We start from the raw sequence: 12,466 nt of genomic DNA on the forward strand, positions 1-12,466 counted from the left end.
ATGAAAGCATAATATCTGTGCAGTTTGTAAGTTCTCTTTCAGAGTTATTTGCAGGATAACTTGGGAGCATAGAGGAAGGGTATTTACCTTAGGAAAAATATTGATGGGCACCAAGGTGATATGGTCAAGAGAAGCTTTCTAAAGGAAGATATCACAAGTCTTGAAGGATGAGGATAAAGAAGTTATCCCGACATGAGAAAAAAAGGAGAGTTAAGTTAGCAGCATCATGTATTAGGAGGGAATTGCCAAATGGTTTGGCCGGCTCTTCTGGAGTGGAATAGACATTTGACAGCTTGGGGAAATTATATATTGATTTGAGGATTCCTCATTTCACGTTCCCAAGGTAAGAAGCTAGTGTGAGGTGAATGTGAGGTCCTGGGAGAAGGGTGACCTGGGTGCAAGAGCACATGCAGAGAATGAAGAAATGTGGAAACCAATAAAGCAGGTCTCTTCAAAAAAAGTTATCTAAAAGAGATGTCATCCCACGTCCCTCTGCAGTACTGAGGATTGAACCCAGTGCCTTGCACATGCTGGGTAAGTGTTCTGCCATTGAGCTATACTCCCAACCCCAAAGAGAAATTTAACTGCTGAAATATCTTTCTAACAGACTAAAATCTCCTGGGGCTGGGGTTGTGACTCTAGTGGTAGAGTGCTCACCTTGCAGGTGCGAGGCCCTAGATTTGATCCTCAGCACCACATAAATATAAATAAATAAATAAAGGTGTTGCATCTAAACTAAAAAAAAAAAAAAAAAAAGACTAAAATCTCCAAAGCCAGACAAATACAGGAAATACTGTGAACATTTTTGTCTTCAATATCTTCTAAGTTGGTTTATGTGATGTGAGGTGAGATACTGTAGTTGGTATCCTTCATACTATCTGTGGTGAAGGGCTATAGCTTTCGGTTAGTCTCCCCACTCCTGCTTCCTTTAGAGACAGACACTTTGTTAAACACAATAAGGCTTTTGCTGCAATGTTACCTTCCTCAGCAGCCCATGAACCATGATTTGAGTAGCACTGTGCTAACAGCTCAAATGTGGTTTGGGTCCTAGTCAGGTGTTACCAACTGGTCATTTATTACTTAAAGATAATTATTGAGATAAATTCCTACCATTGCAGTGTTTCACCATACTATATACTTTGCCAAAATTGAAAGTTAATACTCTACTATATACTTAAACCTATAGGTGGTGTTGAAATACTATCAGTTTGCTGAAGAGATTGCTCTTGGAAGAGATTGGTTAATCTGAAAGACTCCAGATGGAAAACAGACATGCCCACTGGATCAGTCGAGTCACAGGAACAGATCCAGTTGCAGATGTTGGGGGAGCTGAGTAGAATTGGAGCTAGGAGCAGGCAGCTAAAGAAGACTGGAATGAGGAGCCCGACCCAAACTGCTACATTGGTACTTCAGTCATGGGGAAGATAGAGCATGGCAGGGCCTTAGGTTCATCTAGCTTTGATATCAGACTTCTTCTCATTGTGGATAAACTAATGTGCAACTCATGGAAATGGGGAAAAATATAAAATGTGAAATTGTTCTTAATATCTTCTAGTCTTTTTCTATACTTTTTTAAGTAACTGGTGTATATATTTTGATTTTTAAAACTATATTATGCACATTTTATCATAAAGAAATTAATGTCTGCATAATATGGATGTACTTAACCAGTTCCTTATTGTTGGACATTTTAAGTTGTTTCTATTTTTCTAATTATAAATAATGCTATGGTGAACATGGTCTATATCTTTAATTATTTCCTTTTGATAAATCCTTTACATAGAACTGGTAGGTAAAATTTTTTGATAGCCAGGCACCCACCTGTAATCCCTGCAGCTCAGGAGGCTGAGGCAGGAGGATCCCAAATTCAAAGCCAGCCTCAGCAAAAGTGAGGTGCAAAGCAACTCAGTGAGACCCTGTCTCTAAATGAAAGGCAAAAGGGCATGGGATGTGGCTCAATGGTTGAGTGCCCCTGAGTTCAGTCCCTGGTACCCACCCCCCTAATTTTTTTTTTAATATAATGACTAATTGCTTTGCAGGGAGTCATAGTGATTTATGTTTCCGATATCAGTGTTACTGCATCTTGGCCAGCATTGGATATGATAATTTTTTGTTCAGACTTTTTTTTATTATCAAATGTTATATAATCTTTCAACAGTGTTTATTTGTTAGCTATTTGGATTTCTACTACTGTCAATTATCACTTTATACCTTTTCCCTTTTTATTTTGAGACAGGATTTTGTTGAATTGTTGAGGTTGCTTTTCCCACTTGTCTTAGGTTTTAATATATATGAGCTACTTGAATAGTAAAATGTTAATTTTTGTCATGCTTGTATGTATTTTGCCTAGATGGCCTTCATTTTTGCTTAGCTCTTCTCATAGACGTCTGAAATGAGCCAGGGGAGGTGGTGCATGCCTGTAATCTCAGCAACTTAGTGAGGCCATAAGCAATTTAGGGAGACCCTGTCTCAAAATAAAATATAAAAAAGGGCTGGGGGAATGTAGTTTAGTGGTTAAGCTGGGTTCAATCCCCCCCCCCCACCCCATACTAAAAATAAATAAATAAAAGAGCTTCCCTATGCAAAGACTAAAGACTGCTAGCTGGGATTGATGTGGGCATTGACATAGGCCTGTCTGAAGCTGACCTGGGACAAGCTTGAACACATCCCAGTTCCCACCCCTCAGAGCCCATCTTGTCAGTAAGAATGCAGAGGCTACTTGTGGTGGAAAGTGTGAGCCTTGTTGAAAGGAAACTCCCACTAGCCTTCTCTTTCCTCCTTAAAATTTGCCCAGTTTCTAGCACCTTCTAGTGCTTCCTAATGCTTCAAGCTAAGGAACTGACTCAAGTCCTCTGAACCTGTCCATTTCCTGGGTAGAAGAGGCATCCTCTGGCCCATTCCCTGCCTAGCCTGGGGTGTGACTATGTAGTGCTCCCATGGGCCTCCACCAAAATCTTGCTTTTCTTTGTTCCTTCATCTGTGCCCCCCCCCTCAGGTTCGCCAGTTTTATTTTCCTATGCTTCATGCTACCATTTAAAGTGTGCTTCATTCACTTGTCATTTCTCCAGAGAGGGATGCCCAGCAAGGCCATGTCAGAGGCAGACTGCCCTAGTCTGGAGACAGCCACAAGTTAAATCATCTACGCCCCGTTAGGTCCCCAGGATCTCCCCACCTCCCTGGGCACCTCCAAGGTCACAAGGGTAGCCATGAATTTCCCTCACCCCATCGCTGGCTGTTGCTTTCCCTATCCTTTCTTCAGGTGGGTTTTGTTCCTTGGTTTATCCCTTACTCTTTTTTACCTTGCTAACTGTGAGAAACTGATGTGACTCCATTTTTGAGAAACCAGCCTCTACCTCAGAGCAAAGCCTGTCCAAGGAAGGGGGCGTGACCCTTGTCCTTGGAAAAACCCACAGAGCACTCCTAGGCACATAGCCACCCTGCTGAGTAGTTTGTCTGCAAATATCAGGAGAGATCTGTGGAGCCAGGTGTCCCTGACTCAGTCAGGCTAGGTGAGGAGCCATAGCAACCCCCTAGCAACCACCAATCAGCATGAGACAGGGAAAATACCTGGGATGCCAGATGACCCCCCAGTAGCTTATGGTGGTTGATAACATGTTGGGAAGCCATGTAGTTCAGCTGTACTCCCCTCGTGGCTTAAACCAATCAGTTCAAAGGAATCCCCCTCTTGTAGTAACCAATCACCCCTACCCAATTTGTTCCCGCCAGTGAATGTGCTAATCAATGTTAAGAGTTGTTTGATTTTCCCGAGGTGTGGAATGATTTGCTGTATGATGTTGTGACACATAGAGTTTCCCCCGAAACCTATAAAATCTCACTGAACAAAGGACCAGGACTCACTCCCTGGGACCGCTGCGTCAGGAATGGTTGTGAGTCCAAGTTTGCAATAAAGACTCTTGTACGATTGCATTGGAATCGGGTCCTGGAGGTCTATTGGAGGCCCAGGAATCTGGCATTACAATTGCAAAGTCAGCAAACCCAGCCACAGAGCGCCTTCCTCCTCTAGAATGTTTTCCATTTTTAGAGGAACCAGCTAGAGGTGGTATCCTTTTCCTGGGAGCTGCTGTCTTTGTTATATTCTCTAGCCGCCCAGGTATGAGATTTCCTAAGCCTGACCCATTTTCTAATATTTGTCCTGTTGTTTATTTCTTTACAAATTCACAAAACAGGAAGGGGTGTATTTTTCAAGCCTAGACCCATCACACCTGAGGTAGAGGCTAGGTATGGGTAAAAACCCACCTGCCCATCCATCTCTGAGAATCAGCTGCTGCTACTCGCCAGTGAAGCAAGCACTTCTCCCCTTTAGACCCAGGGACCAAGGTAAATCTCCCCAAAGGCATTGAGCAAGGGCAAGCTCAGGAAGTCCTCAAGCTCATCCACTCCTAAGTGTAATTTGCAAAAGCCTCTTTACCAAGGAAGGAACATCTTAATTTGTTATGATGTTAATTTGATCAGACATTCTAGCACTTTCTTCCTATCCTGCAATGCACAGGGAATGGGAATAAAATATCATTAGGCTGACCCTACCCTTAGGATGTCCTCAGTCTAATAAAAGAGAAGAGTCCATTAAAATTAATCATTTAGATTGTTAGTTTGAGAACCTTCCAGTCACCAGCAAGTTCTCTCTGAGATTATCTCAGATCTGAAGGGATTGCCTTGGTCTTTGAGCCAAGGAAGGGCAATTCCCTGAGAATACTTCACCCAGCTCTAGAGAATTCCTAGCCCTAGGTAACTGGGCTCTTAACTTTTTTGTTTTTTATTTATTTTTTAGTTTTCAGTGGACACAACATCTTTGTTTGTATGTGATGCTAAGGATCGAACCCGGGCCGCACGCATGCCAGGCGAGCGTGCTACCACTTGAGCCACATCCCCAGCCCCAGGGCTCCTAACTTTACAGTATAATCATGCAGGCACCTTGGCTCTGGCCAGTAACCCAGCTACTGGAAGGCTGGGTATCACAAATTTAAGGCCAGCCTCGGCAATTTAGCGAGATCCTGTCTCAAAAAAGTAAAAAAGGGCTGGAGATGCAGCTCAGTGGTAAAGCACCCTCCAGTTCAGCCCCCAGTACCCCACCACCACTACCACCAGAGAAAGAAGGGGAAGGAAAACAGATAGACCTTGGGGCGGGGGGGGGGGGTACTGCTAGGAGCAGGTAAGGGAAGGAGGGAAAAGAAAAGGGAAAGAAAGTAATCTCTTCTGCCTCAAAGGAGAAACCTCTAACAGCCAGCCTAGTAATTGCTACTGTTATAGTTAAAGCTTCATCCCAGGGTTTCATAAACTGACTTCCAGACCACTCACATATAATCAAATCAAGCCTTTATTGAAGCAGACCGGTGGCGGCTGACCAGAACATAAAGCTGTTCCCCTGATCAGCCCCAAACAATTGCAAGGGCACTCCTTACAATACCCCATCAGGTAGTTCCGTGTTCTTAAAGTTTTCTATAGCAAAAGGAAAAGAACATCTTGCCCCAGTCATGACTCTTCTACTTGGCATGGTTGTTTTACAGGATGAAGTCATAAAACAAAATGGAGTCACATTTGCTTCTACTACCACATTCCCCACTGGTTTTAGTAGGTTTGATGTCAATCTTGCACATCATTAGGCCTCAGTTTCTTTTTCGTCCTTCTGTGTCTAAGGGACCATACTGGACTCGCAAGACCATAAGTCTGACCTATATTTTTGTGTATATGGTTTAGGAGGGTTTTTAAGAGGCAGGGTCGTACAGTAATCCCAATCAGGAGAAATACTAGGGACCCAACTATGGCTAAAATGATGGTAGTCAACCAAAGGGACCATGAGAATAGGTTTTGGAACCAAATGCCTGAAGTTTAAATTTATATCTATTTGACGGCTGAGGGACTTAAAATTTTTAGAGCCTGTGATAAGAGTTGTAGTTCCCAAAGCAGTAGATCCAGCCAGGAGGGGAACTAAAATGGGGGTAGCCAGTCTATGTTGATAAATCAGTGGGGCCTGGCCTTTTAGTAAGTCCAGGTGTTCTTTTCCTTTTACTCCATCAAAATGGTAAGTTTCATAGTTCAGAGTTATTGACAGTTTGGAGATTTAGTCTAGGAGTTCAAAGTGGGACCCGGGAAGCACAATTTTTGGTGAATGGGGAGTTGTTCCACTTATAAGTTGGGTTGTGGAAGCAAGTGTCTCTTTCTGGGAGATCACCCAGTGTAATCTTGGGAGTAGTTTCCCAGGTACATCTTTCTGAGCTAGACATATTGGCGAACATCTATATTGACCGTAATTTTTTCTCTAATATTAGGGACCTCCTATTACCATAAGGGAAAAGGGCGAGGACGGTTCTTGCTATTTCCAGCTCAAAGGGGGGCGATGTGCAGTGGGCAAGCAGTTTGGAGTCCCTTTTTAGAAACTGAGTGGGTCAAGGAGTCCCTGGTAAAAATCTGGCTCAGGAAGAACAGGATGTAAAGTCACCTGGGGTGGGCACTTCTATGAGAGAAACAAAAAGACATGAGTGCTGAAGTAAGATTAATACAAAATAGCAGTTGTAGCATCTGTAACCTGTCCATGATTATCATGAAAATTACAGAAATTAATAATTGTTTACCAAGAGGTGGAAGACCTGAGAAATTGTCCCCATAACAAGGCCTAACAAAGCCTAATAAGGCACTTTTTTTTTTTTTTAGGGAATATAAATCTTTATGCTTAGTAGGAAAGCAACCCTGGGTTCAATCCCTGGTATTGAAATAAAAGGAAAAAAAGCCCCCTCTGGTCCAACACTCATGAATTCAGTCTTACTTAGGAAAAATATGTGAGCTATGCATTTGTCTGAATATTGATAGGCAAGGGAACATGTCTTTTTCACCTGTCCTAAATTATCCCTCATAGCTGATTTCTAATAAATTGGGAAAATAGATTACTTTCTATTTAATGGGAAGGTAGATAGGAAGGGTATCATCAAATACAATTTTTTTAAAAAGCAGAAGTCTTTTTTAATTACACTGACATGCTATTCATCTTTCTGTGACAGTTTTAGTCAGGTCCTGGTACAAACTGAATTGACATCATAGTGACTTCATATTTCATTTACACACACATTAGGACATTAACCACGTTGGAAGAATTTGTGGTGATATTAATGGGTTACTTTGCACAAATGCCCAGAGCAATCAAAAACATGGAACTGCAGTGTCTTTGCCCAACCATTCAATAGACCACGTGGAGGGGGGACAAACCTGCTAGGAGTAGACATTCCTGCCACTTACCTAGGCATATGGTGGACACTTATACTTCCCAAACTCCTACTATGGGATGAACAAATAGTCTGTTTTATTAGAACAAGAGAAGGCCTAAGAATGTGTATTTTAATGAGTTCCACGGGTAATTCTTATTTTGGGGGGTTAGGAGAATCCCTAGGTTACCCAGTCTGGCTTAAAACTTCTTGGTTTAAAAAATTCTACTTCAGGGCTGCAATTGTGGCTCAGCGGTAGCGCGCTCGCCTAGCACGTGAAAGGCCTTGGGTTCAATATTCAGCACTACATAAAAATAAATAAAATAAAGGTATTGTGTTCAACTACAACTAAGAAATACATTTTTTAAAATAAGAAATTCTACTTCAGCCTGACCACCATGCATGGCTCATAATAATTCTGATTCTAGTGGTCTCTGAACTTTGAGAAACCCTGGTACAGAAGTCTTACTGACTTGTTTGATTTCCACCTGTGTCATTTATTCACTTATTTACCAGAAGTCTTACTCTCTTTGCTTCTAAAATGAGATAATACAATGAGCAGCCTCGGAATTATAGTATTAAATAACACATTGGATGAAAAGAACTAACTCATAGCTGACACACTGCTGGAGCAAGGTCAGCCACAGCTGGATCTTATTACCTGGACTTTTCTTTTACCTTTTGTGTTGACACCACTCAGCTTCCTCTCAAACAATAGTACCCTCTTCTGTCTATGTCTGCTGTTAGTGTCTAAGGGAATAAAAGCATTCCTTCTCTTCGGGCTGCAAAGAGGCATGAAGCCTAGAAACACTCTCCTAAAACTTTCTCACATACTGCAGTCCTCTTTGTGGGGCCTCATGAGTATATCAAACCCCATCTCTACACAGTGCCAGTAGAGATGATTGACCCATCACAGAGTGCCTCATCACAAATGTCCAGTCTGATATGGTGTGATATATTGTCCAAGAATGATAAGACCCTATTCAATACCTGAAAGGAAAAAAAAAGCTGAATTTATTGCATATTGTAGGAAGGGAAAGTTATGTAGGTCTATCTCAGTCTCTTCTAGCACAGGGAGCACTAATCTAGGCAAGGCTTTCAGAGTAAGTACTGGTAAACGTAGAGGCCTAAGCATTTGACATCATCTATAAAATGCGAAGCCATTGTGGACGGGGTGATATTCAGAGCCTTTTCAGCTGAGTGAATCTATCCCTGACTTTCATAAACAAGAATGAGGCCATGGTTGGTTGACTTGCAAAAATATGTTTACTTCCAGCAAGTTATTCAATGACTGAACAGGTCTATAACTAGTTCTAGTCACTGTTTATCACCATGGCTTCAGAACATCAGTCTTTTCCCCAAGCTTATGGGAAGTTTTCAATATTAAGTCCCTCACATTGGTCTTCATTCAGCCACATCTGCAGGAAATAGTGTCGAGGATGGTCCAGGTTTTAACCACCGTGATGATCCTCCGACAGTGAGGGTTTGCCTGTGAGAGCTGATTTTTGGTGTATGTGTTGACCAGCATGATTATCCTGGTTTTGTTTTGAGTCATTTGCTGAATCATCTGTCAGGACAGTGACTGCATGGAAGTGGTAGAGATTTGGACAGCAGCTATAAAACAAATGGGAAACAAATACACTGGAGTTTTGAGCATCTGGAAGAACACTGGAACCCACTGCCCATGATTTACCAGGTTTAATCAAGAAAGTAAGATTAAGTGACCCACTGCATCTACTTTAGATAACCAATTTGCTTTTTCCTTTAGCTTAGATACACTTTTAACTCACCTGTGGAATAAATTCAGGCACAGCTTGAAATGCTAACCATATCACAGTTGGCCAAAAGGAAATTGAAGACAAATTATTGGTCATATGTTATCCATTACGTCTGTTATCCATAAATCCTTGTGTTAGGAAATCTGAATCCTTATGTCCCCAGGGCTTGGGTCATTCTATTTGCTACATCAGCCAAAGTGAGGAAACAAAATTTTGATGATCATCTCTAATCATTTAACTTCTATGTATAGGGACATTATCCTCAGGGGTTATATATATTATCCGCAGCTATGGTTATATACCCTTTGTGATCTTTTAAAGAAGACACAGTCCACTGGGAGCTCATGCTTTTGGAATGACTTGAATAATAGACCTGCAGAACAGTTAATTTTGGCTTGGGGTTAGCAATGAAGAGCTTTATTTTCCCTGAGGAGGAGAAAAAAATCTTGGAGTAGCATAGGCGATGTGATCAGTCTCAGTGGAGCTGTAGGTATATTGTCTCTGGTTGATTTTGTGGCAAATAGTTATATCCTAAGTATAGTTACATCCACTTTTCTGGCATAAGGGCTTTTAAAAAAACCCCACATTGTTGTGGTTTGGATCTTGAATGTTCCCTAAAGTTTCTTCTGTTCAGAGGTTGGGGTTTGGGGGTAATGATTAGATCATGAGGACTGACCTCATCAGTGAATGAATCCATTGAATGCTGAATGGGCCTCTGGGAAAGTGGGACCTAGCTGAAGGAAGCAGGTCACTAAGGGGGCATTCCCAGTAGGGTTCATCTTCTCTCAGCCCCTTCCTCCTTCCTCTCCTTCTCATTTTTCTCTCTTTCTCCTTCCTGTCTTCCATGAACTGAGCCGCAAGCAGTTTCCCTCTGCCATGCCTTTCTCCTATTATGGTCCACCTCACCCCAGACCCGAACCAATGGAGCCAGCTGACTATGGACTGAAACCTCTGTAACCATTTGCCAAAATACATTCTTCTGTAAGATATCTGTGTCAGCTATTTTGGCCCTAATGATGTAATGATGAAAAGCTAACACTCACATATTATTAATTATTTTGTGGTGCAGGGAATTGAACCCAGGCTTTCTACAAGCTACACCTGTGTTGTATCACTGAGCTGCAGCCCCTGCAGCCCCTATTAATTATTGCATGCAAAGATTATAATTTTTAAATTGTTTTTTTTTTTTTTTTTTTTTTTTTACAAATTGTACTCTCCATAAATTGAGAACTTAATTATAGAACTTGTGTAATGATAGTCTCCAGAGAAGGCTGGATTTTGGGAAATAAGATTCTTTACTAATGGGAATGTGATAGGGTACATCAAAAGTCATAAGTTTGAATAAGTAAAAAAAAGTTTTGCTGGTATGGTGGCATGTGCCTGTGATCCCAGAGACTCTGAAGGCTGTGGCAGGAGGATTCTGAGTTCAAAGCCAGCCTTAGCAAAAGCCAGGCACTAAGCAACTCAGTGAGACCCTGTCTCTAAATAAAATCCAAAATAGGGCTGGAGATGTGACTCTGTGGTCAAGTGCCCCTGAGTTCAATCCCCAGCACCTCCCCAGCCAAAAAAAAAAAAAAAAAAAAGGTTTATTAGCTAGGCATGGTGGCACACATGTATCCACAGCAGATCAGGAGGTTGAGGCAGGAGGATATCAAGTTTGAGGCCAGCTTGACCAATTTAGCGAGACCCTTAGCAAATTAGCAAGACAGTATCAAAAAATAAAAATAAATAAAAGCGTTGGAGCTGGAGTTTTGGCTCAGTGGTAGAGTGCTCGCCTGGCATGCATGAGGCACTGGGTTCGATCTTGAGCACCACATAAAAATCATGTGTACACTTATAACTAAAAAATAAATATTAAAAAAAAATAAAAGGGCTGGGGCTAGGGATGTAGTTCAATGGTAAAGTGGCATCAGGTAGTCAAGAGAGTTCTCACGCAAAAGCATTTAGAAGCACAGCTCTTGCCTCGCCTATGAAATCACTGTTGGCCAAGATCTCCTTTGTGAGTTGCTGTTTTACTTGTATTTTTTGCCAGTAGTGGGAATAGAATAAACACCCCTCCCACCCCACCCCAACCCCACCCACTTAGGGGCGTGACTGAGCTCATCCCCGCCCCCACGCCTCGGGGGCGGGACATCCCACCGGGCATGCTCAGTACCCAGACTCTGGTTGGTTTTCTACGCGGAAACTGGGTCAGAGAGCACGTGTGTTTTTCCCAGGGTGCTCAGCGCTGCTGTCATGGCCGCCTCCTTAGGTCAATATCCGCACATGGAGTTATAGCTCTGTGGGTGTCGTTATAATTGTCACTACTTGACTTCGGAGGTTTTGGATACGCTTTCTTTCATTATTCGTTCACTGCTGTGTGATCCTCATAGGAACGCATTTTGGCTGCAGCGATGTCCGGGCTGATACGGACCCCGGAGGTGGCAGTTCTGAGGGGCTTCCCCACCGAGGCTGAGCGGCAGCAATGGAAGCAGGAAGGGGTCTTCGGCTCTGGTGAGAGGCGCACCTTCAGGGTCTTAGGCCAGCATGGGAGCTGTGAGGATGCGGGATGCCAGCTCTGGATCTTATCCCTCCTTGTCTCCTCCAACCCCACACCAAGATCCGGGCTTTGGGGCTTTTGAGCCCTTGACGTGGTGAGCGGGTCTTGGGGTTAGGTGCGTCTGAACCCCAAACTGCTCAGCTCCCAGGCTCAGAATGATAACAGTGGCAACTTCCGTTGCGTTTTTCTTTTACTGGCTAGAACCCAGGGGTGCTGTACTATCGAGTTCCATCCTTAGCCCTTTATTTTTTATTTTAAGGCAGGGTCTCAGTAAGTTGCGAAGGCTGGACTCTATTAACAGGATCCTCCTGCTTCAGCCTACCAAGTCGCTGGGATATAGGTTTAAGGCAAAAGCTGCCTGCTGCTTTTGTAAGCCCTTAACATTATTCATTTATTTATTCCCTGTAATAGACATGTAAGGTAGATACTATCTTAATACCATTTTGCAAATGAAGACATCTGAATATGAATGCGTTATTTATCCAAAGTCACACAGCTAGTAAATAGAAAAACCCAAATAAGGCGGTAAAGATGTAATTTTTGTAAGCAGTGCACATTTACCAGGGAGGTAGAGAGTTAAAATGGACATTTACTAGTGTCGTATAGTGTTTGTGTGTGTGTGTGTGTTTTCACACGTGCACGTGTGTACATACACAGGAAATCCCAGGAGGGAGGAAATCGATATCTAGTGGTGTCAAATATGGTCTAGAATAAAGTTTCATGGGACATCAGACGAGCTGATTTTTAGTTTATGACTGGCACGTGTAGAAAAGTTCAGCACGAAAAAAATCACAATTACGAAAGCATTGAGGCAGAAATGTGCCTAGGAATATTAGGAGAACAATTAGTGAACCAGTATGTTTGGAGTGACTTCATGAGGGAGAATAGTGGGTGAATAAATGAGCCAGAGTGTGAAAAATCCTAGGACCCTGGCT

The 12,466-nt window shown here is 42.5% G+C and overlaps 1 protein-coding gene across 3 annotated transcripts in view; it reads left to right on the plus strand.

The window, feature by feature from the left end:
* The first annotated feature begins 11,177 nt into the window (after nucleotides 1-11,177).
* Ttc27 (tetratricopeptide repeat domain 27) overlaps nucleotides 11,178-12,466 on the plus strand; it is a 168,012-nt gene continuing 166,723 nt past the window's right edge. For 2 of the 3 annotated variants that reach the window (XM_058578456.1, XM_058578455.1), the window contains exon 1: nucleotides 11,201-11,485. In XM_058578456.1, coding sequence (XP_058434439.1) covers nucleotides 11,386-11,485 — 100 coding nt within the window. In that variant the 5' untranslated portion in view covers nucleotides 11,201-11,385. Of the gene's footprint in view, nucleotides 11,486-12,466 lie in introns of all 3 variants that reach the window. The other variant, XM_046441613.1, reaches the window with a different exon arrangement.

Source organism: Marmota monax, unplaced genomic scaffold (assembly GCF_021218885.2).
Source record: "Marmota monax isolate L192 unplaced genomic scaffold, Marmota_monax_Labrador192_F-V1.1 WCK01_AAM20220418_F8-fsc00010, whole genome shotgun sequence".
NCBI lineage: Eukaryota > Metazoa > Chordata > Mammalia > Rodentia > Sciuridae > Marmota > Marmota monax.